The 26,133-nt window shown below is 34.3% G+C and overlaps 1 protein-coding gene across 3 annotated transcripts; it reads right to left on the reverse strand.

The window, feature by feature from the left end:
* Positions 1-529: 529 nt before the first annotated feature.
* On the reverse strand, positions 530-20,250 carry LOC121738973 (protein LSM14 homolog B-like). 3 transcript variants are annotated; one of them, XM_042131272.1, is made up of 9 exons: positions 20,014-20,250; positions 17,412-17,717; positions 16,182-16,285; positions 12,091-12,289; positions 10,611-10,822; positions 5,744-5,877; positions 4,851-5,021; positions 3,828-3,969; positions 530-1,635 (listed from the first exon to the last, which is right to left on the reverse strand). In XM_042131272.1, the coding sequence occupies exons 1-8, from the start codon at positions 20,132-20,134 to the stop codon at positions 3,849-3,851; spliced, it is 1,368 nt and encodes a 455-aa protein (XP_041987206.1). In that variant the 5' UTR covers positions 20,135-20,250; the 3' UTR covers positions 530-1,635; positions 3,828-3,848. The 3 variants fall into 3 exon arrangements, with proteins under 3 accessions (XP_041987206.1, XP_041987205.1, XP_041987204.1); XM_042131271.1 differs by having other exon boundaries at positions 10,611-10,807; positions 17,313-17,717; XM_042131270.1 differs by having other exon boundaries at positions 17,313-17,717.
* Between the last annotated feature and the right edge of the window lie 5,883 nt (positions 20,251-26,133).

Consider the following 26,133-nt stretch of genomic DNA (forward strand, 5'->3'; position numbering starts at 1 on the left):
GCAAGATAGCTCCATTTCCACATAACAGTACTAAGAGACTAGTAAATTAATAACTGAACTTGTTTGGTACCTAACCGACTTTATTATTAATCATTCAGGCAAAAGTGTGAGAAAGAGTCCCAAATCTCTAAAATGATTGCAAGTATACTGTTAATGTCATTATAGTTTGATGTTGTTATTTGCAATATAACGCATGTTACTGATAGAAATTGCGGTACTTAAAAACATGTTGTGTGGTCTGTCCGACAGAATATAATATTATAATGTAACTTTGATGGTTATCTTGTCTTTCGGCATAGTGATTTTTTTAAGTTTTATTGCTATTAAATGTTTGAATAGAATTTTATTAGATTTAATAATGTACCTTGCATTGAAATAAATATTAATCATAGCTTCTATGATGTGGGAAACGGGAGAAATGTTTTGATATGTTTTATAAATTCTTATGGGCTTGTTAAAGGTGTATCTCAAATGTAATGTTTAATATTAATTAGCTTAAGTTTTCAGTTGCAATAAAAATATATGTGTAAAATAAAACAAGTTTTAATGAAATATCAATCTGGAAGATTTGTAGTAAGTAAATGTATATTTTCATCATTACAATCACCAGGTACAGCTGTCGAGTTACAGATTTACAAATATATTGTATTTAGTCAAAAAATTTATTTCAAACTTACACAATGATGCTTGCGACTCGACTTTTAAAAAAATTACACATTGATCCAAGAAACGAAACTGTCCCTTTTAAGAGTACTAAAATTGTGTGACAACACTAAAAAATCAATGTAGCCTGCTGCAGCTCGGATCCCAAAGACAGGCAGCAGCACTTCTATACAATATAAACAAGTCTTTTACTACACATTTATTACATTCCAAAACTGCCATGGTGTGCAGTCCCACTTGCATGCCTTTATTATCTAAATACCAACAATTGATTTGCTCACTTTCAAGTTTATGAGATTTTTGAGCCAATATAATCAACACATTTATACATGCAGACTTGCTGCTCTACTCTAGCATTACACTAGGGTGGGACCGCCTAACATCTTTCAATCTTTAATTTTAAATAAGAAACAAAGTGCGATGACACTTTAAAAATAAAACACATTAACTAACACTTGTTACAACTCCGATAGGCACAATAGCGCATAGTACGTGTGAAGCTAGGAAAATATATTCAATTTGGGCAATAATAAGTTTAAATTATTCTATATTTCCCGATTTTAAAATTATCGTTGACACCTCTATCACAGAATTTAGCCTAATATCGCAACGGTCGACATGTGACATATATCTAATTATAGGTAGTCAACGTAGCCCAATGTTTGAACACATAGCCTAATCATGTGTAACAATAAGAGAGTGGCTGGACAAAGATTGATTCTTCCGAGCTGACGGGAGTGTCCATTGTCTGCTTCCATATATTGGATACAACACTATCACACCAAAGCAATGTCCATCGTCTTGAATCCGTACCGTATAACAACAACCCGTTACTTCAGCTTCTTCACACTATTGATTACATAATGAAACACTTCATCACCAGCTTACACTTTTCCGTTACTTATCCATTTGTTAGTCCTCGCGATAATAAATTAAGATTCTTCATACACTCAGCATCACACATCTACTTGGCTGAAAAGAGAGAAAACACAAATTAAAACCACATACACCATGTAAACAGGATAAATTCATATTTTGGAACTACATAATATAAGGGCTCCCACAGAAACTGTTTGTGTGAGGTGATTATTTCTTATTAATTTTAAAAAGTGCAAAATCAGACATCTTATAAATTATCATTTTTCTAAAGTTTGCTATTTTAACGGGCGTAATAAAGTAAGAGATTAAAACAACAGTATCTAGTAATTCAAATATTATTGGCAACTTAAAATACCTTGATATATTTAATTAACAAAAAATTAAAACCTACTTTCAAGGTAAAAACAATAATAATATACATGCTTATAATATTAACTAAAAAATATTTAATAATTTTTCCTATATAATAGTGCCCTCTTCAGAATACAGGTAAACCTCAACTATTTCTGTAGTGAGTAAGTTCAATCTTCATCATTTTGAAGTCGGTACCAAACAGCTGAATTCACAGTTCTCTGACAGAGTATTTGAAACTTTTGGAACTGGCACAGACTTCAAAATTATGAAGATTGAGTACTTACCTACAGAAATAGTTGAGGTTTAGCCCAATTCTGAAAAAGGCACCAATAGATAGAAAAAAATATTTAATACTTTTTAGTTCATATTATTATGATGTTGTTTATTATTGTTTTTACCTAGGAAGTCGGATTTAATTTTTTTAATTTAATAGAAACGGGTAATGGTCTATTTCATTTATAGAAAAACATATTTTAAAATGTGGGACAAAGATTTAGATAGAAAGTACACTTTTTTGAGAAATGCTCTGATGATATGCGTGACACATTAAAATTGACAATAGTAGGGAAGTTACCTAACAAAAATTAATCGATAATTTAAAAATATCGAATCATTTCGTAAAGGAATTGCAATCGAAATTATCGATTTCGTACTGACATTTCAGTGGTGCCGGCGATTTAAGATAGCCGCCCTTTTTATCGATTTGATTTCGATTCAACAGAGTCAATGAGATTGACATAAGTTCCGTTTCATGCATCTGACATTTTTCAAATGTTTTCGTAACAATAATTTTATACTCCTAATTTCACAGTTAATATTTATAATTTTATATAAATAAGTTAGCATTTAGCAACTTTTCATTTTTATTCATTTATAATTATAGGAAACATTTGTTTTTGTAGATGGAATATAATTTATTACATTTTGATTTTTTTTTTGTTTTCTTGTAACAAAAACCCGTAGCAAGGAATCTGAAAACTGCCACCCATATCATCTTATGCACAAACTATAATAACAAAGCGAAAGATTTGGATACATTCAGAGGGCATGCGTCGCGGGCTTGCCTCACGTTCGCTGTTGACTGCGCTATGACGCATGCCCTAGACGAATAGAAAAAAGCACAGTGTGGACAAAGCTATTATGATGTAGATTGTTTTCCTATGTAAGTATTTTCATACTAAGGGTTCAATTTAAATATTATTGTAGTATCAAAGCAACTTCTCTTTTTAGGGTTCCGTACCCAAAGGGCAAAAACGGGACCCTATTACTGAGACTTTGATGTCTGTCTGTCTGTCTCCAGGCTGTATCTCAATAACCACTTTAGCTAGACTTCTGAAATTTTCACAGATTGTGTATTTCTGTTGCCGCTATAACAACAAATACTAAAAACAAAATAAAATAAATATTTAAGGGGGGCTCCCATACAACAAACATTATTTTTTGGCCTTTTTTGCTCGTTATCAATAACTAGATGTCCCGCGCGGCTTCGCCCGCGTAAATTAGGAATTTTACAGAAACCGTACATTTTCCCTTTTGCTCCAGTAGTTTGTGAGATAAACCCTTTCTAATTTTTCAAATGATGTTTTAAAGTATTATTTGTCCTGAATGCGACATGCAAATCGTTGTTTTTCATTATTTTGGATAAGCGTGCAGATACCTCCCATGTAGGTCAAACTGGACTTATATCTAACTACCTCCTTATCAAAAGGACCTGCGTACAAAAAACTTAACCAGTTCTTTCTTGTTTTTATTATTCAAAATATTATTAATAATTTTTGGACTATATCCGTTGGATATCGCAATTCGGAAAATAATATTAAGCTCATTTTGATAATTGTAACGATCTGCGCAAATTGGCGGTCTTACCGCTTCGAGCGGTTTCTTCCACACAACCAACAAGATATACATAATTGCGTGAAATTTACGTGTACCTGGCATAATATACATGAGGTCTACTGAGCGGCGGCGGCGGCAGCGGTGGCGGCAGCGGGTGCGGGCGCGTTCTGCGGGCGCTGCGGCCGTCCCGTGTTGTGCGCGCCCCGCCCGCGTCCGCCGCGCATCGGCCTCCACCAACTAATAAACACGACGTAGTCAAGGTAAATCATAAAGCCAACTATGTTCCAATACTATATTAATTATAGCACTAAGATATTGTTTCTTAGAAGTATTTTTTTAAGTTGCCCCAATGTGCTAAGGTGTGAAAGTAACAGATAACAGGCGTTAAGTTTGGGTACTTTGAGCCATCAAGTTACTAAAAAAATGCTAATATATAATATATAAATATTACTTATATTATGATTTATTTATCTACATGAACCTCTGAATGGCTAAAGTCAGTGAATAGTTTAAATTCAAGCACTACTCAAGGATGGTGCGGTTTAGGGCCAACCCACACGTACCACAACCACACCACGTCGCAACGACAAAATACCGAGCGCGGGCGGTGTGCGCGCACTGTCTTTGCATCGACGCCACGTCGTGGTAGCGATGTGGTCGGTATCACACAAGTGGTCGACGTACCGCGTAAAGGTAAGCGTCCACAGGTCGGTATCGTACGCAACGGACGTCTCGCATCAAACGGATAATTTTTTTACAGTACATCCATCTGTATCAGCAGCGTACGGATTACCGGCTAGCCAGTATGTTTATCAGTTTTTTAGTAAAAATATATTTAAAAACTGAGTACGGTAATGTTATTGTAATCTTACAACGAAGTGTTCTGGAAACATGATAGTTTTAGGAAAGGTCGTGGTAGGCCCCCTGCAAGCGTCATAACTGTCAACGACTGCCGCCGACACGTGCCGTTCGTCTGTAAGAAACCTTACGAGCCGTGAGAACGGGTAGCGCTGACTGTTGGCTCCTGCTCGCTCGTACAAATCGGCTCGGCGCGGCTCGTGATATTACGCGTCATGAGAATGCTGGCTAGCATTAGAAGTAGTTTTAAGGTTACTTACGGATGGTGCGGTCCGTTATGCTGGTTATGCGGGTTGTGTGGGTTGTGGGGGTTATGCCGCCACGCCGCGCGCGGACGCCACGCCCCGCGACGCGCGGAAGCCACACCAAACGTCTCCGAGTTGAGCTTGCGCTCCGTCCGCCAGTCAGTCCGCTGGCTGCGGCCCTTTGACCTATCAAATACATCATAGTAAATAGGACTATCCAACGCAAAAATAATAAAATTAAAGTTTTTAAATTAAAGTTCTTGCGAAATGATGAATAGTAGAACATTTCTCAAAAAAAAGTTATTTTCTATCGAAATCTTTGACCCACATTTTAAAATATGTTACTTCTATAAATAACATAGACCATTACCCATTTCTTTTAAATTGTACATACGTTAGTAAGTTAAATAAATTCAGTAAAAAAGATTTACAAATTAGAATTATTAATAAACTAGCTGACCCGGCAAACGTTGTTTTGCCATATAAATTATTAAGGGTGAGCAACCCTTATTGCTCACCAAATTTCATGAGAATCGGTCAAGCCGTTTTGGAGGAGTACGGGAACGAATATTGTGACACGAGAATTTTATATATAAGTTAAGATTATTAACTATAAAAATATGTTTACAATCGGTCGAATCTAGTCGTATGAAAAGTGAAGTGTCCCAATTTCATACCTTCCCAAACAATTGATTGTATTTGTAAGGCCTTGCGTATCTCGACTCGTGCGTCGCTCGCGCGTTAAATGGGCGAGTCGAGAGTCCCGCTCATTGCACGCGCGCGTAGGCATCTGGACGGGATATATGTAGCTCTAGTATCTTGAGTACGCGCGTTTGAGTCGCGCACTCAAGCGTAAAATGCCTCATCTGGACAGGCTCTAAAAAAAATTGTTTCTATAGCAAACATACCTCTCAACAGCCTCGCACGAGATGTTATCGAAGAAGCTCTTCTTCTTATCGTATCCGCTGTAGGAGTCATCTTCTACCTCAGGCTCGCCGGCGCCGGTCTCGTTGCCAGAATCATCCTTCTTGTCCACTTCACCCTGAAAATAATGGTTAAATTATTATCGATGACTAATTATTATACCAACTTCAAAAAAGGAAGATGTTTTTTAACCGACTTCCAAAAAGGTTATATGTTCGGCTGTGGATATTTTTTTGTATATTCAACGATTACTCCGCCGTTTGTGAACCGATTTTCAAAATTTTTGTTTTTTGTTATACTATCTGTCCCGGTGAATTTCGTGTCACTTTAAAACCTTCCCTGGACTTCTACGAATATTTTAAGACTAAAATCAGCTCAATACGTCCAGTCGTTTTCGAGTTTTAGCGCGACTAACACATTTGAAAATCCATTTTTATATATATAGATTAGGTTTCACTCCAATTTGTTCCAATTTTCACAAAAGTGGTGAAAATTGGAACAAATTGGATCTGATGATGGAAAATCTGATGATGGGATCCATGATGGGATCCATGAGTAATCAAGTGAGTTCACTTGATTACTCATATTTAAATAAATAAATTTGGGGGAGTTCCTCAAAATTTATGGAAACATATGGTGATTTTGGTTTTATGGTAAGTATCCTAGGCATATATGCTACCAAAACGCAAGATTTTGCACCAAGATATACTATGGTTCCGAAGTTACTAAGAGAACTCCGGATTCCTTATAGATACAAGTTTGGGGGTTTAGGCGCTGTTTTAAGAACTGAAAGCATATGCTACTATGCAAATTACATTCATCATCATCATCATTACCACGTCAGGGTCACCAATGTCACAACTCACATCTATACTAATATTATAAAGCGGAAGAGTTTGTTTGTTTGTTTGAACGCGCTAATCTCAGGAACTACTGGTCCGATTTGAAAAATTCTTTCAGTGTTAGATAGTCCATTTGTCGAGGAAGGCTATAGGCTATATTTTATCACGCTAAGAATAATAGAAGGGAAGAAATAGAGGAAAATGTGGTAAAAACGGGGGAAATTATTTGACAGGGTTTATTTAAACGCGCTAATCTCAGGAACTACTGGTCTGATTTGTAAAATTCTTTCAGTGTTGGATAGCCCATTTATCGAAAAAGGCAGGCTATATTTTATTATAGAGCAGCACGAGTCGGCGCATGAGTACCGGAAACTATTCCACCTCAATTTTTTTATGCGATCCTCTTCAATTTCCTGATGATATAAATGCATGTTGCCAAGGCGCAACCCGGTGCAATATTGTTTAAGCAAACATTGTTTAAACAAACATTGTTTAAACAATTGCAAGGAATTGTTATTTTTCAACTGGATAATTTTTTTTTATTCTTTATTGAAATACCAATAAAAAACGGTCCTATGACTTTTCACGATAAAGTTAATATTTTTAAAGATATGAATTTTTAAAGGTTTGATTCTCAAAAAGGGGGTGTGCTTGGAAAAGTCGAAAGCAGAAATTTTGACTACGGAACTTGTTTAGACTAGTTAGGAGATAAACATACTAAAAGTCCTGACCCCTCCAAGGTGAGCCGGAGGGGAGAGGGGGAAAAGAAGGACCGATTTTTGGTTTTTTTGCCTAATTTTCGAAAACGGTGCCTCGTACGAAATTTTATTATAGTACATAGTAAAAGCTATTAAAATTCTCTACAACTTAGTCCACTTTGTGTCAATAGTTTTGTCAAGGATTTGGATTTGTGTCAAGTAGTTACACTTTGTATCAATCTCTAATCGTTACTTACCTATGAGCTTCTATATAAAAATGGATTTTCAAATGTGTTAGTCGCGCTAAAACTCGAAAACTGCTGAACCGATTGAGCTGATTTTAGTCTTAAAATATTCGTAGAAGTCCTGGGAAGGCTTTAAAGTGACACGAAGTTCACCGGGACAGCTAGTGAGCTTCTAAAAGTGGTCGATTTTCAAATACACACATTAATACGACCTTAGGATATTTGTATTTTCTGAAATATCAATAATTTTTGAAGATAGTAAATAGATGAATAATAGCTTATTTTATGGTCTTTTATAAAACATAAAAAAACTTTTCAGGACTTTTAGTATGTTTATCTCCTAACTAGTCCATACAAAGTTCCGTAGTCAAAATTTCTGCTTTCGACCTTTCCAACCAGAGTCATTCGTTTACTAGGCTATAAGACTAAAAGGAGCGAAGAAATATGGGAAAATGTAGAAAAACGGGAGAAATTATTTGAAAGGGCTTATCTCACAAACTACTGGAGCAGTTTTTTCTGTTATTTGGCACAAATAAGTAGGCCACGTGAAGGATCATAGGCTATTTTTTGTGGACTAATTTGTCTGTGAAATATCTAATTTACGCTTTATTTAATTGGTACTTTTCATAGCGATTTTAATAAAAATATAATGTTGTTTCAAAATAAAAGGTTCAAGTTCTAAGCGACTTAAATGACCACAAAATTGAACATAACAAATTCGACCTTAACTCCAGAGCGTAAGGCACACATTTGACATTACTTCTGAGATTCGAAAGAAAAAAGAGAAGTAAGTTGCTTCAATAATATTACACTTGCACTAGTATACATTGAAATAGTAAAACAATCAACATCGTAATAGGAATAAGAAACACAATCAAATTTATGAGTAATAAAATACTTCCTATTATAATGTATTTTTATTTATTTATTTATTTACACGATTTTGCTCCTTAATAAATTGAAATACTTGCATAGGAAAACAATCTACATCGTAATAGGAATAAGAAACAATCAAATTTATGAGTGAAAAAATACTTTTATTTATTTACTATTTTTATTGCCGATTTTGCTCCTTATCTATACTAATATTATAAATACGAAAGTATCTATGTCTGTCTCTCTCGCTTTCACGCCAAAACTACGAAACCGATTGTAATTAAATTTTGTATACAGATAGTCTAAAGCCTGAGAAAGGACATAGGCTACTTTTTTTTACTGGAAAAAAGGATTGTAAGGGGGTGAAAATGCGTAAATTTGTTCAAATTAAGTTAGTTCCAAAAATTAATAATAGATGGCGCCGTGCGTCTCCTACATCGCGGTGACGCTTGCTCAAACGTCTTTCTATAAGAGGTAGTATCATCTAACACTCGAGTTTCGATTTTTTTCGAATGTTATTTCTTTTTTACGTTATTATTAATACTCAGCACTTTATCTATGCAGTGACCGGTGACGTAACCTTAAACCTATCAATGATAAATTTAATAGTTTATGGGTAAAGTTGTGTAATTGGGGGGATTAATAATAATTTGGCATAGGTATAAAGTTTAATTAAAAAAATTGAAATATTATGTGCACACTGCACAGCTGCTGTTTTGATTTAAGGTGTACCAGGGTTTTTATAAAAGCTTTTGACACCAATTTTGCTAACATCGCGCGTTATAAACTGAAGTCTACGCGGACGAACTCGCGGGCAACAGCTAGTTACCATATAATATATATAGAGATCGAATTCCTATGTAAGTTCATATAATTTTAATCCAATAGATTAAAATTATTAAATTACCTAGCACGTGTTCACTTCGATTTTTTTTAAATGTATTGTTTAAAATTATCTACCTGATATATTTTGCGAGTGTGGCTGCTAACAAATTGTAATAAGATACTTAGATAGACCTAATAATATACCTACGCGATGGTTTACTAGGTAACTAAAAAGAGTGAAAATCTTATTTTTAACAAAAAATTAAAACCGATTTCCAAGGTAAAAACAATAATAACATCTGTATAATATGAACTAAAAAGTATTAAATAATTTTTCCTATCTAATACTGTTTTTTTCCGAATTCGGCTACACCTCAACTATTTCTGTACTCAATCTTCATAATTTTGAAGTCGGTGCCAGTTCCAAAAGTTTCAAATATTCTGGCAGACTTTTGACTTGACTAAGATTGGTACCGACTTCAAAATGATGAAGATTGAGCATAAATAGTAGAGGTTTAGCCGAATTCGGAAAAGGCACTATTAGGTAGGAAAAGTTATTTAATACTTTTTAGTTCATATTATAAGGATGTTATTATTGTTTTTAATCCCCGAGAAAAAAGAAGGGTGTTATAAGTTTGACGTGTCTGTCTGTGTGTGTGTCTGTCGATTGGGTGGGCCGATTTTGATCTAGTTTTTTTTTTGTTTGAAAGCTGACATCATCATCATTCATCATCATCAGTCTGCTAAGTGCTTGAAAATCGCGGTTTATCTGGTTTGTGAAGGGCCGATGAGCAACTTGCAGTCGTTTGGTGGGCTTTATATTTTGCTTTATGAATATTAATTGAAAGTTGACCTGGTGCTACAACATCAGCTGGTAATCAATCGGACACCCAACTCCTCACCAACTTAGAGCAGGGGTTTCGTGTTTGGGCTAATTTTAATTGCGACAACTAGTAAGACGTAGATAAACGGTAAATATTTGCATGCTGCTGCCGCAGTAAGTGGAGGATACATGTTTGGACTCATATTGACGGCCTCATCCACGAGGACATTCATAGATGGTATATTCATTGGGATATGATCCTGTTGATAGGAATTATTCTGCACTGTAACCAACACAACTTTAAAAAGCATGAAATAAAATTCTTTTTTGTTGCGGAAAAATGTATGATTTTGTGAAACGAATTTCACACATTATAGCACAACATAATATTATAACCCCCTTACAAATAAACGCTGTATAAGCTTTGAATAGTTATAGTGTTTTGTCACACAATTAAAAATGTCACTTGTGTGACAGGAACAAAACACTGTATAACTATTCAAAGCTTATACAACGTTTATAAAGAAGCACACAGTACATACCTCGGCTACAGCCTCAGGCTTGACAACCTCATCAACAATCTTGGTCTTGGCCAGCTGGCTCCTAAGCTCCTCAAACTCGGTGTTGGCCTGCTCAAAGTCGTAGTCGTTCTCAAACTTGAGGGTATTCTTGTTGCGGGGCACGAATCCGCGGCCGCGCCCGCGCGACCTACCTCTCCAGCCACCGCGGTTGTATTGCGCTGAGAACAGAATGTCTGACTCTTACGATTAGATGGCCTTTGCTGGTGTGTATTGTTTTTATTAGGAAAGTTTGAGTTAAGAGCCCCAAACAATGCATGTGAAGGAAAAACTGAATGTATTTTGGTACTATTTTGTGTACCAAATTTAGTACTATTTTTGTTGGAAGTATATAAAGTATGGTACGGTAGTCTAAATTGATTCATAAGCTATTTTCATTGCAGCAAAATGTGCTGTGTAAAAATTGAAACATACATAGCAGTATGTTTGTATTGTTTTTTAGATAATAAAGACATCCTTGTACAGTACTCCCAAATTAATAATGCGCATACAAATCTTCGCTAATTGTCGTAATCACGAAAACATCCGAATCTATGAAACGTAAGAGCCCCAAACAAGTAAATATCGTATAGTCGGTACTCGGTGGCTGTCGCCGGTCCGTCTCAATTTTTGGCGCATGCGCCACAACACCTTTTATTGCGCATGTCCAAATCATGTCATGCCATGGCAACGCCACTAATAAGTTGCTTGCGTTGCCATGGCATTACATTATTTGAACATGCGCAATAAAAGGTTTCTTTCGACGCTCGGGAAAAACGATCTTTGCCGAACAATGACGAAAATTCCATGTACAGGAATATTACTTTTGGAGCACTGACCACTGTATCTATTTCCAAAATACAAACTATGAAGATGAAATTTTTGGCTTTATCATAATATTAATACGTGAACGAAAAACTTTGTAACTCTTTTTACGAAAAATGGGGAAACGTAGGTGCATGAAATTTTGCACAGTTATAGTCTATATGGTGAAGGAGTGCATCAAACTAATATTATTTTGAAATTATGCTTTTATCATACATTTATTTAACAAATAAAACATTACACACACCACAACACACACACATGAGAAATGACATATTTTTGAGTGACAAGCCTATACATACGAATTATACTCTTTTATTTATGGTTGAATTCTGTTGACAACAAGTTGACAAATTGAAAATGGATTATAGTTTTTTTTATTGAATCTTAGATACTATTAGACAATGCTTACACGGCCAGTCTGAGATCAGCTAAGTCCCAGAGGCAAGAGTTGAAAAAAAAATGATAAAGTCAATATTTTTTACAAAAATATATAGGTAGTAGTTCTAATGTCGTTGAAACTAAGGTCGAATTTCGACCATTGGGCGATCTCTAGTAATACTAAAACTGTATTTTTCCTTCATTTCAGTATGTGACAGTATTAAACACTGTCACAGATGTCAAATCACAATAAACTCACTCTGCATCTGCTCTCCGGGCTGGTGGTTATTGTGGTTCTGCTGCTGATGGTGCTGCTGCTGTGGTTGCTGCGGGGGCTGCCCACCGCTGGGGTGTCGCTGACGCGTGCGCGACGTAGGCCGACCGCGCGGCGCCGCCGGCCCGGGCGCTTTGCCCCGACGGCTCTCGCGCTGCCCTGAACCGCTCGCAGTAGAGCCCGCCTGTTGGTTAAGTTATTATTTTAATTTTTATTACATCCCTAAGCACAGAAGCAGCTTTTGGGGTTCCACACATAACTGCGAATTAGCATCGCAATGTCATTTTTACTATGAGTTTGGTCGCAGATATATTTTGCGATGCGAATTTGCAGTTTTGTGTGGGAGCCCCATAAGCTAAGGTGTTTTACATGCGCGATTTATTGTTTCTCCAGTCTATGTTTTTAGCTAAATAAGACGCGTTTCCATAGTTACAGGTATTCTAATAAGTTGAGACCGTATTATATGCATTTGCATATTCGCATATGCATTTGCATATTTTAGCCATTCTCAGTGGTAAAAGCATATTTTACCTAAGATCTAGTTATGATGCATATTATTAGTACATTCACAAGATTTTTTTCTCACCCTGTGTTCCGAAATGCGACCAAATTTAATAACACTAACACTTACAAAACATAATACCCCAAATGAACTCCGCATTGCCAATGGCATTACTGCAAGAACTTAAAAAAAAAGTTTGAAATATATTGAACAATAACCCAGGTTCTGAAACTTTGTGTCAAATTGATAGTTTCATTAATGGGATGGCAGAACTTTAGCCAGAAACTGTAAGTGCTAACATAGCACACAAGTTCAAATTTTGCCCAGTTGCCTCAGTGGATGAGGAGCAAACCTTTTCTATTTACAAAAATATTATAGATGATTGTATACACAATCTTACAACTGAAAATTTAGAAAAATATTTGATTGCTTACATTTACAAAATTTTTAAATAATTTTAATGTCATTATAATATAATGTTGCTGTACCTGCGTATCTATTACCGCCTAACAAAAAATAATTTACTAATTATTGTATGTACATTTTAAAATAAAAAAAAACTGCATAAGTACTTACTTTTTTCTTTTTTGGCGATATCCAAAAAATTACATTTAATTTTGGGTATTCTGCTAGTTTTTGTGCATATTTTAATCATTCTTCATGCATATTTGCATTTTTTGTTGCATATAGTCCGGTATCTTTTAATAAAATATAAGGACTAAGGAGTTACGTAAATATAAAATGATGGTTGTGAAAGATATTCTGCCCAAACTCTAGCTGGCTGCAAGATCTACAGCTGATACTAAAGCAGAAAATTAATTTAAAAAGTTAATACAAATGATCGGCCAAGTGCGAGTTGGACTCGCACGAATGGTTCCATACCATTATAGAACAAAAATAGGCAAAAAAAATGTGTTTTTTGTATGGGAGCCACTCTTAATTAATTATTTTATTAAAATTTTATTATTAATTATCTATCTATACTTATTTTAAAAACAAAGTCGCTTTTTATCCTTCATGTTCCCTTTAATCTTTAAAACTACGCAAAGGATTTTGCTGATTCTTTCAGTGTTAGATAGCCCATTTATCGAGGAAGGTTATAGGCTATATTTTATCACGCTAAGACTAATAGAAGCGAAGAAATAGAGGAAAATGTGGAAGAGACGGGGAAATTTATTTGAAAGGGCTAACTTGAACGCGCTAATCTCAGGAACTACTGGTCCGATTTAAAAAAAACTAGTTAAAGTATAAATACAATGGGCATTGTCCAAAAAAAATCACATGTATTTTTTATATTTTTTTTCGTTAAAATAGGGTATTTTAAGAATATAAATTAAATAATTTTGAAATTCATTGGCTAGTTTTTTCTCAATAAATTTTTAAAGTTTCGCTCTGACGTCATCATCGGCGGCTAATTGACCTCTGTAGTGTTTTAAATTTCCTTTCATTCTTATTTATAATGGCTGGTTCGTCAAATGCAAGTTCTCATTATATGAAAGCTGATACGAGAAACTTACCAAAAGTTCGAAACATAATGTTAGTCGAATTTATTGCTAATTTAACGCCATTATAACAGGCCATGCCATTAACTTAGGCTTAGTTAAATATAATACCAATTAAAACTTTAATGGGTTATAGAAGCATACATTTATTTTTTATATAATATGTCGTAGGATTATTTGATAAATTGAATTTTCGGGAAAATTCTAGGGATTTTCCGAAAACACGGATAATTAGATAATGGTGATAACATTTTTATTTTACAATTATCCTAAAAAAATTAGGTTTTTTGGGAAAGTGAGAGTTGCCTTAGTAACATTGCACATACTTGACGCTGATTGGCTTGATTTTTGCTTACTTTTTTCCTATTTTACTTATTTATATTATCTTTTCCTATGTATCTTTGAGGTAATACACCATGGAATTATAAAGGACATAACCTCAGAATTAGTTTCTGGTTCTGTTAAACTTTCAGCACTAATTTCACATGTATCAGTCATTTTGTATATACAGACACACTTTTAGCACTTATTTTCAAGTCCAACTGCAAGTTTAAACACATTAAATATCAAAAACTGATACACAACCACAAACAAAACGACGCGTGACAATGAATTGACATTTAAAACGTCAAGTCTTCAACCAATCAGAGAAGATGTTGTTGTGAGGCGCTTAAACCGACCAATCAGTGTTTTTTTTTTTTAATAATAACTAACGATTCGTTTCGCAATCGTACTAAGGCGACTCGCATTTTCGCGAAAACACTAGTCAGTTAGATTGAAAAATGTAATCAACATTATCTATAGTTTGTGCGTTTTAAGATGATATGGGTGACAGTTTTCATATTCCTTGCTATGGGTTTTTTTTCAAGAAAACAAAAAAAATTTAAATATAATAAATTATATTCCATCTACAAAAACAAATGTTTCCTATAATTGTAAATGAATAAAAATGAAAAGTTGGTAAATGCTAACTTATTAATATAAAATTAAAAATATTAACTGTGAAATAGGAGTATAACGAAAACATTTGAAAAATGTTAGATGCATGATTCATGAAACGGAACTAATGTCAATAGAGATTGACTCTGTTGAATCGAAATCAAATCGATAAAAAAGGGCGGCCATCTTATATCGCCGGCACCACTGAAATGTCAGTACGAAATCGATAATTTCGATTGCAATTCCTTTACGAAGTGATTCGATATTTTTAAATTATCGATTAATTTTTGTTAGGTAACTTACCTACTATTGTCAATTATAATGTGTCACGCATATCATCATAAAACGCACAAACTATAATTATCCGTGTTTTCTCGAAAACCCTAGAACTTTCGCGAAAATTCGATTTATCATCCTACGACATAATATATAAGATTTTTGCAGTTGTATGTCTTTTAACAATTTATTTATGTTGGGTGATAAATCTGATGTTGACAGTAGCAACAAGTCAAAACTCAGAAATATGTTGCTCAAATAATTCGTTCCGTCGCGGCAGCCAATTAGGCAGGATTTCTCAGTTTGGCGGGATATTCAAAACTAATTATTTCGCTATTTCCCGCGGGCCACATTATGGCCCGCGGGCCTGGGGTTGAGCAGGCTTGATTTATATCAAGCTAAAAATGGCCAAAAAATCACGCATGTTGTATGGGAGCCCCGCTTTAATATTTAATTTATATTGTTTTTAGTATTTGTTGTTATAGCGGCAACAGAAATACACAATCTCTGAAAATTTCATCTCTGTAGCTATTACCGTTCTTGAGTTACAGCCTGAAGACAGACAGACAGAAGTCCATCTGTCTGTCTGTCGACAGACAGATGGACAGACAGATGGACTGACAGACGGACAGACAGACATCGAAGTCTTAGTAATAGAGTTTTTACCCTATGGTTTCGAACCCTAAAAAGAGTGTTATAATTTCAATTGGTAAAAACAAGAATTTAATAATATACATGATTGTTGTTAATAATAAATTATTGTATTGATCAAAGACATTATCTCTAGACGATCACAATCTTTTGGGGTTATGAAACATTATTATCGAAAAGATATACAAAACATAACTAAATATTACCTGCGTGCCCTGATCAGACGTAGGGCTCTTCCTGTGAGAAGCAGCAGGAGTAGCAGACCTCGAACCACTCTGAGCACCACCTCCAATCAGGTCCAGCATCGAGCCTGCAAGAAAATTGAAACTGATTATAGAACATGACTGTAATAAATCTTGACCATTTTGAATATTCATTTGGACTTTAAAGGTTATCTTGGCATCACAGTCACTGTGTCAGGAGTCAGGAAAGCTGTCATAATTAGCAGGTCTCAAATGGCCACTATTATGTTCCTTCACAGCAACTTCTAAGAATTCAACCATGTGTTTTATGCATCTAACATGTATGTAAAGTATAAACTTAACATGACCAGCTAAAATTATTTAAAATGTTTTTCTAGGTAAACAATATCTTTCATGTGACATTGAGTAAAAAACATTGCTACAAAATTTGTAGCAATGTTTTTAGTCAATGTCACATGAAAGATATTTAATAATGATGTACCAAAGAAGAACTTATTTAATATGACTAAAAAGACCTAAACAAAAGAAATATGCATAGGAGAAATAGAAGCAAAATGGTTTACATGTTCAAAGCGTAATACGAGTTTGGTATGTAATGTGTTTCTCAAGCAGCGGACCAAGGGAATATGCATTTAGCGATTTTTATGTTAGAGATTAGTGTATATCTACATTGTAATGTTATATTTTCAGTGTTATAACAATTACTATGACATTACTTATCAATAATTTATGAATGTAAATTTACCTTTTTAAAGAATATATAAAAGTTACTTTCATCATTTGTTTGTTTTTACCATCATATCCAAACTAATAAAGGGTATTTTAATCAATTTAGGATGTTTATTATTAAAATGTGGATTAGTTCATTATTAAAGTGTTAATAACTATAGCCAAAGATTAACCATTGGAAGTAAAAAAAATTATCTTAGTGAGTCATATGAGTTTTTACTGGAATAGGATCTAAAGCATAGGTATTAATGTAATAATGGCTACTTTTTATATGAAAAAGTAGGCATTTACTAAGTGAAACATGCATGAAATGTTAAAGCTACAAAATATGATCTAAGCTACATATAAAAATCGCAAGATGGCATGTGTATAAAGCGGTGACTCTAAAATATTTGATCAAAGAACCTTGGTCTTTAACTTGGTTGTTGTGGTGTATTACTCCTGATCCGATGGGAGCCGTCACAGGTTGCGGGAGATCCACAGACGTCTGCGGAGATAACTCACTGGTCTTGTTGAGCTGTTGGTGCACACTGCCCCCGAAACCCGTCATTGGATGGTACTGCGGGTATTGGGGTTGTCCGACAACTGGATGATTGAATTGGCCAGAGTACTGGCTCTGACCTCCGCTGCCCCCGAGCGCAGCGGGCACGGACATCTGCACGATCGCCGGGTCGTTGGGCAGAGAGGGCACATTGTTGAGGACCCTGATGTCCTTAATATCAGATCCACGGAACAAGATGTAATCGTACACCTGACTCTGAGGAGCCACAGGGAATTGAGTCTCTCTGTCCTCAGTTCCGAACGATCGCACTGCAAAATGAAAACAATCATTAGTGCAATATGCTTTTCATTTTAATCTATACTTATAATAAAATCGTAGAGGTAAAATTTTTGTACATTGAAAATAAACTTGAAAAAACGAGTCAGGGGCATATTAGAAGTAGTAGAATACATTTTAACTGTTTTTGAAATTTTTGTTTCTCTGTCTGTTTGTCTGTTTGTACAGGCTAATCTCTGAATCCGCTGGACTGATTTCAATGAAATTTGGCATGATGATATCTTACATCCCTGGTCAACATCTTAGATACTTTTTTTTAACCGACTTTAAAAAAAAGGAGGAGTTAATGTTTACTTTGCTGTTTGTGGTCAGATTTTCAAAATTCTTTTTTTGTTGTATAGATTGCCCGAATTTGATACTGTTTACAATAAAATCGGCCAAGTGCGAGTCGGACTCACGTTCGAAGGGTTCCGTACCGTTATAGAGAAAAAATAGGCCAAAAGTTGTGTTTTTGTATGGGAGCCCCCCTTAAATTTTAATTATATTCCAATTTTATTATTAATTATTAAATAACACATATATTTAAGGATTCTGTGAAAATTTCAACTGCCTGCCTGTTGTAATTATTGGTATCGAGCAAAAAAGGCCATAAAAATCATGTTTGTTGTATGAGAGCCCCCCTTAAATATTGATTTTATTTTGTTTTCAGTATTTGTTATTATAGCGGCAACAGATATACACAATCTGTAAATATTTCAGAACTCTAGCTATAACGGTTCTTAAGATACAGCCTGGAGATAGACAGAAGGACAGACAACAAAGTCTTACAGTAATAGGGTCCCGTTTTTACCCTTTGGGTAGAGAACCCTAAAAACGGTGACTTGATACAACAGTCTAACACAACAAATTCCAATATTAATTTAGCTATAAGTACTTAGTACAGTTAAAATTTTTATTATTACAGTTTATTTTCTTGGTGCATTAAAAATTTCGTGTGTAATGTAGATCCAAATAAAATAGTAGTAGATGGGTGTTCAATTTTGTAAATCTCGATTTTAATAACATACATTCACGCGGACCAAGTTGCGGGCAACAGCTAGTATAAGTAATATTATTCATCATCATAACAATTCACAGAACTTCTGAAGAAGATTATAAACTGTACAGCTTTATACAGTGTTGCCAGAGCTGTATGTTCGAAAGTTACATATTGTCATGCGAAAAGTAACATATTGAGGGGAAAAGTAACATTTTGTATTACTTATATATAATAAAATGCCTGGTGATCCAGAATGCACGAAAACATACTATAAATAATGTAGAGATGAACTGAAACAAGATCATTAAACAAAACTTAAAACTAAGGTGCGACAAGGCTTTAATTAAATAAACATGGGCGGGGGTGCTGCTGATAAAGGAGAACTGTCAAAAATGGCGTTTTTGTATGATGGCAGCGTTAGTTCCTTTTTTGCCACGTTCATTTAAAGCCTTGTCAGCTGTAACAACAAAACTCAATAAAACTTAGTGCGTTCCGTTTTCGCATTTTTTGGTTAGTAGCATCTTTAACATCTTTAGTCATGTCACATGAATGTAACATGCAAGGGTGAAAAGTAAAGTAAAATGTTACAAAAGTAACATTCTGGCAACGCTGGCTTTATAATTTAATTTTCTATTTTTTAATAAACAACACAGCCATTGTCTAGTAGGCTACAATATATAACAGACATTATTTTACATAAATGCTACTTGTTAATTTAGTAGTATGTACATCATAATTATATTTTGCTATTGTACTGCAGGGGTTGACGACCTATTTACAACCAAACAAGGTAACACAGTTGTAATCAATATTCATGCAATTAAATACACTGTTTAAGAACTTGTAATCGAGACATTGTCACATATTTATTTAATCAGAACAAAAAAGACGCAATGTTTCGCAGCAATTTTAGCGTCCAGTTGTTTACAAGATTTCAACAACGTCATCATACAAAAACTGTGCTATTACATTCGCAGCCGCAATAAAGTTGAGGGTAGAATATAAACAACGTGATTTCCTTCAAGAACTTTCTACGCACTTCCAACGATAAATTCAACATATTTTATACAGTTCTAGGATAGTAAAACGTTATATACTGCTAAATTAGAAATTTAAGATGGACGGTTGTAGCGAAATTTCCTCTTGTTTTTCCATCAATATTTTCACAAACTATTTATCAAGGGGGTTTAAATTTCGCAATCTATGGTTAATGGTCCTAATACTAGTCCTATTAGTGAATATTTAATAATATGACACAACAAAGTAATAGCATCCATTTGTCAACTTACCGCTAGCCAAAGCGATGGTACATTCTTGAGGATCAACTGTGAAGAGCCGGCCTTCGTAGCGAATATCGGCTTTCGATATTAGGCTTATCTTGGAGCCTAATTCAGGCATTCCAGAACTCATTATGACACTTTTCTAAAAAACTGCCGATGACAAAGATATTTTTCGATTTGTCGACCATTGACCGAGCCACCAAATAAGAAATGATTGACGGGAAGTTGGCAGCAAGCGCGCCGTTTATAAACCACAGATTATTAGTAATATATACAGCTGAGATTACAGATAATGTCATCAGAATCGACCTCCAAAAATGTTAGACACACCATACACAGTCACTCAAAAAATTTCAAAGCTTGGAAATTTGACAATTTACTTTTCTGAAAAATTGAAAAATTCGAAAAATAATGAAAAAATATTTTATATTGAAATTATTAGTTTAACCTGCCAATTTTAAATTTCTTCACTTTTTTAACGGACTTAAAATTAATAAAAAAAAATCAAATTGGTCGAAATCATAGGTCGAAATATTTGACCGATATATCGATGTTTTTTTCGGGATATATCTAGACCGATATTGATATTTTTTCAAATATCGATGTATCGATGTATCGATATTTTCTTTCAATTTCAACATCCCTACTTTCTTGACGCACGTATCATAAATCAGGGCTTCATGATGTTATTGAATACCAGAAAAAATATCGTTACGTACCGTTATTTTCATAATGGTAGCAAGATAACGGTATTTTTAACGATATCTAGCAATGATGAAATACTCAAACCAGATATGTTACTACCGCGCGCGTTGTGAAGCTTCAAATACGGCCCAATTGGGCCGTCTGTTGTTTAGTCTGCATCGAGCGCAGTCACGAACTTTTATGTGCCGCGTCTTGTCTAACCTAAATAAATTGAAATGACGTCGTGCGTGTTTCGAAAATGTACCAATTATGACTCGAAAGTAAACAAAACACATGGAATCTCTTACCACATGTCGTGATTGCAATAAATACCTCGATTATTTACATTTTCAATAATTTTTCGAACAATCTGGAAAAAATCGAATTTTCGTCATAGTCATAGCGAAGAAAGAGACAGCAATACGATTCGACGTTTAAAAATATAACTGTCTCTTTTCGTATCTTTTGTTTCACTTATCTGTCAAATTTGTCAATGTCTGCAATTTTGAATTTGAAAATTGTTCGGAAGAGATTTAAACCGGAAAATACTATGGACGAAACATATCTGTATAAGTGGAATATCATTGACTAGCTGTTGCCCGCGACTTCGTCCGCGTGGACTTCAGTTAATAAAAAAACCCTGGTACCCCTTAAATCAATACAGCTGTCCAGTGTGCACACAATAAGTATTTCATTTTTTATATACAACTTTATATTTTATACCAAATTTTAAAGCTTATTTAGCCCCCCAATTACACAACTTTACCCATAAACTATTTATCATTGATAGGTTTAAGGTTACGTCACTGCACAGATAAAGTACTGAGTTATTTAATACCTACCGTAGAATAGATCAACAATCGAAAAAAATCGAAACTTAGATGGAAGATAATACCACCTCTTATAGAAAGACTTTTGAGCAAGCGTCAGCGCGATGTAGAAGACGCACGGCGCCATCTATTATGATTTTTTGGAACTAACTTAATTTGAACAAATTTACGCATTTTCACCCCCTTACAACCCTTTTTTTCAGTAAAAAAGCAGCCTATGTCCTTTCTCAGGTTTTAGACTATCTGTATACAAAATTTCATTACAATCGGTTCGGTCGTTTTGGCGTTTGGCGTGAATGCGAGACTGACAGACAGACAGATAGACAGACAGAGATACTTTCGCATTTATAATATTATTATAGATTATGTGCACACTGCACAGCTGTTTTTGGGTATTTTGATTAATTAAGGGCCGCGCTACACCGGAATGGCAGCGGCGAGGCGAGCACTTTCAGCGCTGCCATTCCGGTGTAGCGCGGCCCTAAGAGGGGTACCAGTTACCAGGGTTTTAAAAAGTTTTTAAATTTAACACAAATTTTGTTGACACCGCACGCTATAAACTAAAGTCCACGCGGACGAAGTCGCGGGCAACAGATAGTTATGAATAAAAACAATATATAATAAAGTAGGTATGATTAGTTCTGTTACAATAATGAAGTAAAAAATAAAACGCCATCTGTTTTCATATATTAGAATTAAAATGTTGATTGCATTGATATATTTTCTGGATGGAATACAGGCCAACACGGTACACTCGAACACCTTTATTTAGCGCCTTCTGTTGTCAACTCTTCATTTTATATGTTCTTTATTTTATGTGTGTGTTTGTAACTGTGATGTGCGCAATAAAGTATATTCATTCATTCATAATGCATGCATTTCTAATATATTATATTAGAAATGCAGTATGAGTTCTATAAGATAAGATAGATTAATTATTATTATACCAAGTGATAATATTATTAAACATATTATTCTAACGTATTAAAAACTATAAACAAAAACATAATAACTAATTATAAGTATGATTAGTTCTATGTTACAATGAAGTAAAAAATAAAACGCCATCTGTTGAATCGTATTAGAACTAAAATGTTCATTGCATCGATATATTTCTGGAATTTTTATAATATTATACATAAAATATATTTAAGATTTTTGAAATATTATTTTAATACACATCCAAGACCCAGGAACATTGAAAACTTTTTGTTCCGCCTGCGGGACTCGAACCCAGGACCCCGGGATGAGCGCTGGCCACGCGCAATGCAAATTAATTTTCATCGATATTTTCATGGAAATAAGATATTTTCCCACATCAAAATGTAGCCTATGTCCTTTCTCAGACTCTAGAATAACTGTGTACAAAATTTCATTGCAATCGGTTCAGTAGTTTTGGCGTGAAAGCGAGACAGATAGACAGACAGACAGAGACACTTTCGCATTTATAATATTAGTATGGATATCTAGTAACATAAGGAATAAATATCGTTATAAAAATATCGGTAACTATATCGATATTTTCTGGTATCAGGTATGCGACGTTGCCAGCTCGACGCTGGCAACGTCGTGTACCAAATCTCACTCGCAGCCCAACTTCTACTTCCGAGCACCAGTTTTTTTGCGAGATTTGTGCTTATCTACTTTTAGGAGTTTAATGCATAGAGAAATAATAAAAATAATAGTTATTGTTTTGGAGTAAAAATGGGCCGTAAAAAGCAAAACACTGTATATAGATACGTCGACTTAACTGTCAAGATGGTGCTGCAATTTGTTTAGTCAATTATATTCAGAAAATTATGCAAGGTACCTATGTCCGTATTGGGCAAAATATGGATCATTATTTGTATGTCTTAGTATTTATTACTAGAATTCTAAGTTTAATACATACTAAGGTAAAAGCACTAATGGCAGACGCTTTAAGGAAACATGGAACATTAATTGAATGTTGTAAATATATATTTATTAAAATAAAGGATTGATAAATTCTTCCATGTCTTCAGTAACTCTTACAAAATAAAACTATTATGATTATTCACTGACAAATCAATTAAAAAATAAATTAATGGTCTTTTTGTAAACTTAGTCATAACAACTTAATAGATGACATCACAGAAAACGAACATCACTAATAGTAGACACCAATATGAACTAATAGTTGACATAGAACATTACATTACATTTAACATTTTTCCTATTATTAAGTCTTTATTTGCCGTTTTTTCAAAAGATTTCATTTACTTCATCATAGTAATTACATGCATATGAAATATTATCCACGTTGTCTCCAGATTTTATCGATTCTTCCATGCTAAAACTATCTTTCCTTTTATATTTTTATTTTTCATATATTTTTTCCTAGCAAAGGGGTATGAAGATTTTTATATGGAGCCTGGCCGTCCTACTTTCCGCCATTGTTTTTTTCTGCGTTCACGAATATTTTTTTCAAAAATGGATAGCTAACATTAAAACAAACGAAAAATAATCTTGGACAAAACCGCGAAAAGTGTCATATTTCGAAGATTTGAGCTGCCAAAGTTGCAATATCTTCAACTATTAAAACTTTGGCAGCTCATATCTTCGAAATGTGATACTTTACGTAGTTTTGTCCAAATTATTTTTTATTTGTATTGATGTTAGCTATCCATTTTTGAAAAAAATATTCGTGAACGTGGAAAAACACAATAGCGGTACGGTAGGTCGGCCAAAATCTTCGTACCCCTTTGTTTTCAGTCTTTAGTCTCCATGCTTCTCTTGCCTCTTCTTTTTTCTTCTTTATTTTCTCAGCTCTCCTTTTTCTTCTTTTTACTGCTAAAAAACTAAAGCAATCGATTTTTAGATCAGACAAGGTCTAATATGTAATTTTTTAGGTACAGTAGTTCTAATTTGTTAGCTTGTTAATAGAATTATATTTTCAGAGAATATTGATGATATTTGCAGTAGAATAAACTACAAAATAACTTTAGTTTGTATTGCAAAATGATGATATGAGTTTAGGGATTGCAATCCGTAAAACCGGTTTCGGAAATTTGCCGGATCCGGCGTCATTTTACGGGTACCGGATCCGGTCCCAATATACCGGATCCGGTGTTAGCGATTTGTGGCAATAGTAAATAGAATCAGGCGTTACTTTGCGGAAATCCATAGCTTAAAATGTTGTATTTTAATATTTTTAGCAAAATTCCGCGAAATAAACAACAATCTGTAAGTAAATGAGTGAGTGTATGTCGTGCTGCGCATGCCTATGCGTACACTCATTAATGTACTTACAAGTTGAGGTTCATTTCGTGTAATATTGCTAAAAATAAGAATATACTTTAATTTGTGGCAAACTGATATGGTTGTTGCATGAATAAGGATAGCTTTTTCTCACTTTTTTAGGGTTCTGTAGGGAACAATGAACCGTTATAGTTTCGGTCTGTCTGTCCGTCTGTCTGTCTGTCTGTCCATCTGTCTGTACGCGGTTTTGCTCAGAGACTATAATATAAGGGACCTACAAAGCTGTAAATTGGCATGAATATACATATTAATGATTCCAACAAAATGGTATATAAAATCTTAAAAATATATTATATTTTTATAATATATTCTATATGTCAACAGATAGCTTGAAAAGCTTATAAAATTTATAGTGTTGAGAAAAAATTAGGCTAATTCTTATTTTTATGGTATTTTTGTCGTAAGTGTCATCTATTAGTTCCGAGTCTACCATTAGTGCTTTTACCTTATATATCTTGTAGATTGTAGTTAAAAAAATCAACACATTTAAAAAATGAAGCACAAAAATTATATGATAGCATTTACAAAATATGTAGGTATTATAACACAGAGAATTAAACTAGACGTGTCTGGTGACCTGTAGGCACTGACCTCCATTATACAAGTACGCTGGACTGATGATACCCTTTGAAATGACAGCTATTTTTTGTGCCTATTTAAAGCGGAATCAGCTCCCCCATTATTAGGGATAGGAACTAAATTTGACGTAAGAATGACGTTTGAAAGTCACCATCATGACGCCATATTGGCGCTGATAGCAGTAGTGGGAGTATATGGAACTAATACTAGTGATGTCCAACTGTCTTTTCTATTATCGATGAAATGTTTCCAGATTCAGATAATGTCGACCATTAGGACAAAAATATTAAATTGAATACTTAATACAAACGCTACATATATTTTGTATTAAAGATTACAGACTTCCTCTCCATAATTTAGATAGGCGTAATAAATTAACAGATTAATACCTGAGAGGGCGCCACCGCTCGACGGTAAAGAAGTAGCTCCGTAATTATTTCAGTTTTAAAATAAATAACCGGTGATTTGTGAGTGTAAAAGTGCGAATATTCGAACAATACTGAATGAACAAAACTATACATTGGAGTTGAGTAAAACAGTGCAAAAATAACTGTGTAATCAACAAAAAAGTGCAGACGATGAAAGTGTCAATACATCCGTTTAAAAAAACCAGCTTAGGACTTTAAAAAACGAAAATCTATAATCTTACAGTGATATAGTTTAATCCTAAGTACAAGAGTGGACTCATATCATATTTAAAACAAAACTAGTGAAATTTGTGCTGAACATAACCTAAAAATCTTCGAACAGAATAATT

Source organism: Aricia agestis, chromosome Z (assembly GCF_905147365.1).
Source record: "Aricia agestis chromosome Z, ilAriAges1.1, whole genome shotgun sequence".
Classification (NCBI taxonomy): domain Eukaryota; kingdom Metazoa; phylum Arthropoda; class Insecta; order Lepidoptera; family Lycaenidae; genus Aricia; species Aricia agestis.

What these genes read in the sequence shown, in the direction of transcription:
- LOC121738973 (XM_042131270.1), bottom strand. Translation starts at nt 20,134, where the DNA reads ATGAGTTCTGGAATGCCTGAATTAGGCTCCAAGATAAGCCTAATATCG. An exon ending in AGCCTGAGGCTGTAGCCGAG is followed by an intron (nt 5,878 to 10,610) that starts GTATGTACTGTG and finishes CATTATTTTCAG; the next exon opens with GGTGAAGTGGACAAGAAGGA. An exon ending in TCGTGCGAGGCTGTTGAGAG is followed by an intron (nt 5,022 to 5,743) that starts GTATGTTTGCTA and finishes TGTATTTGATAG; the next exon opens with GTCAAAGGGCCGCAGCCAGC.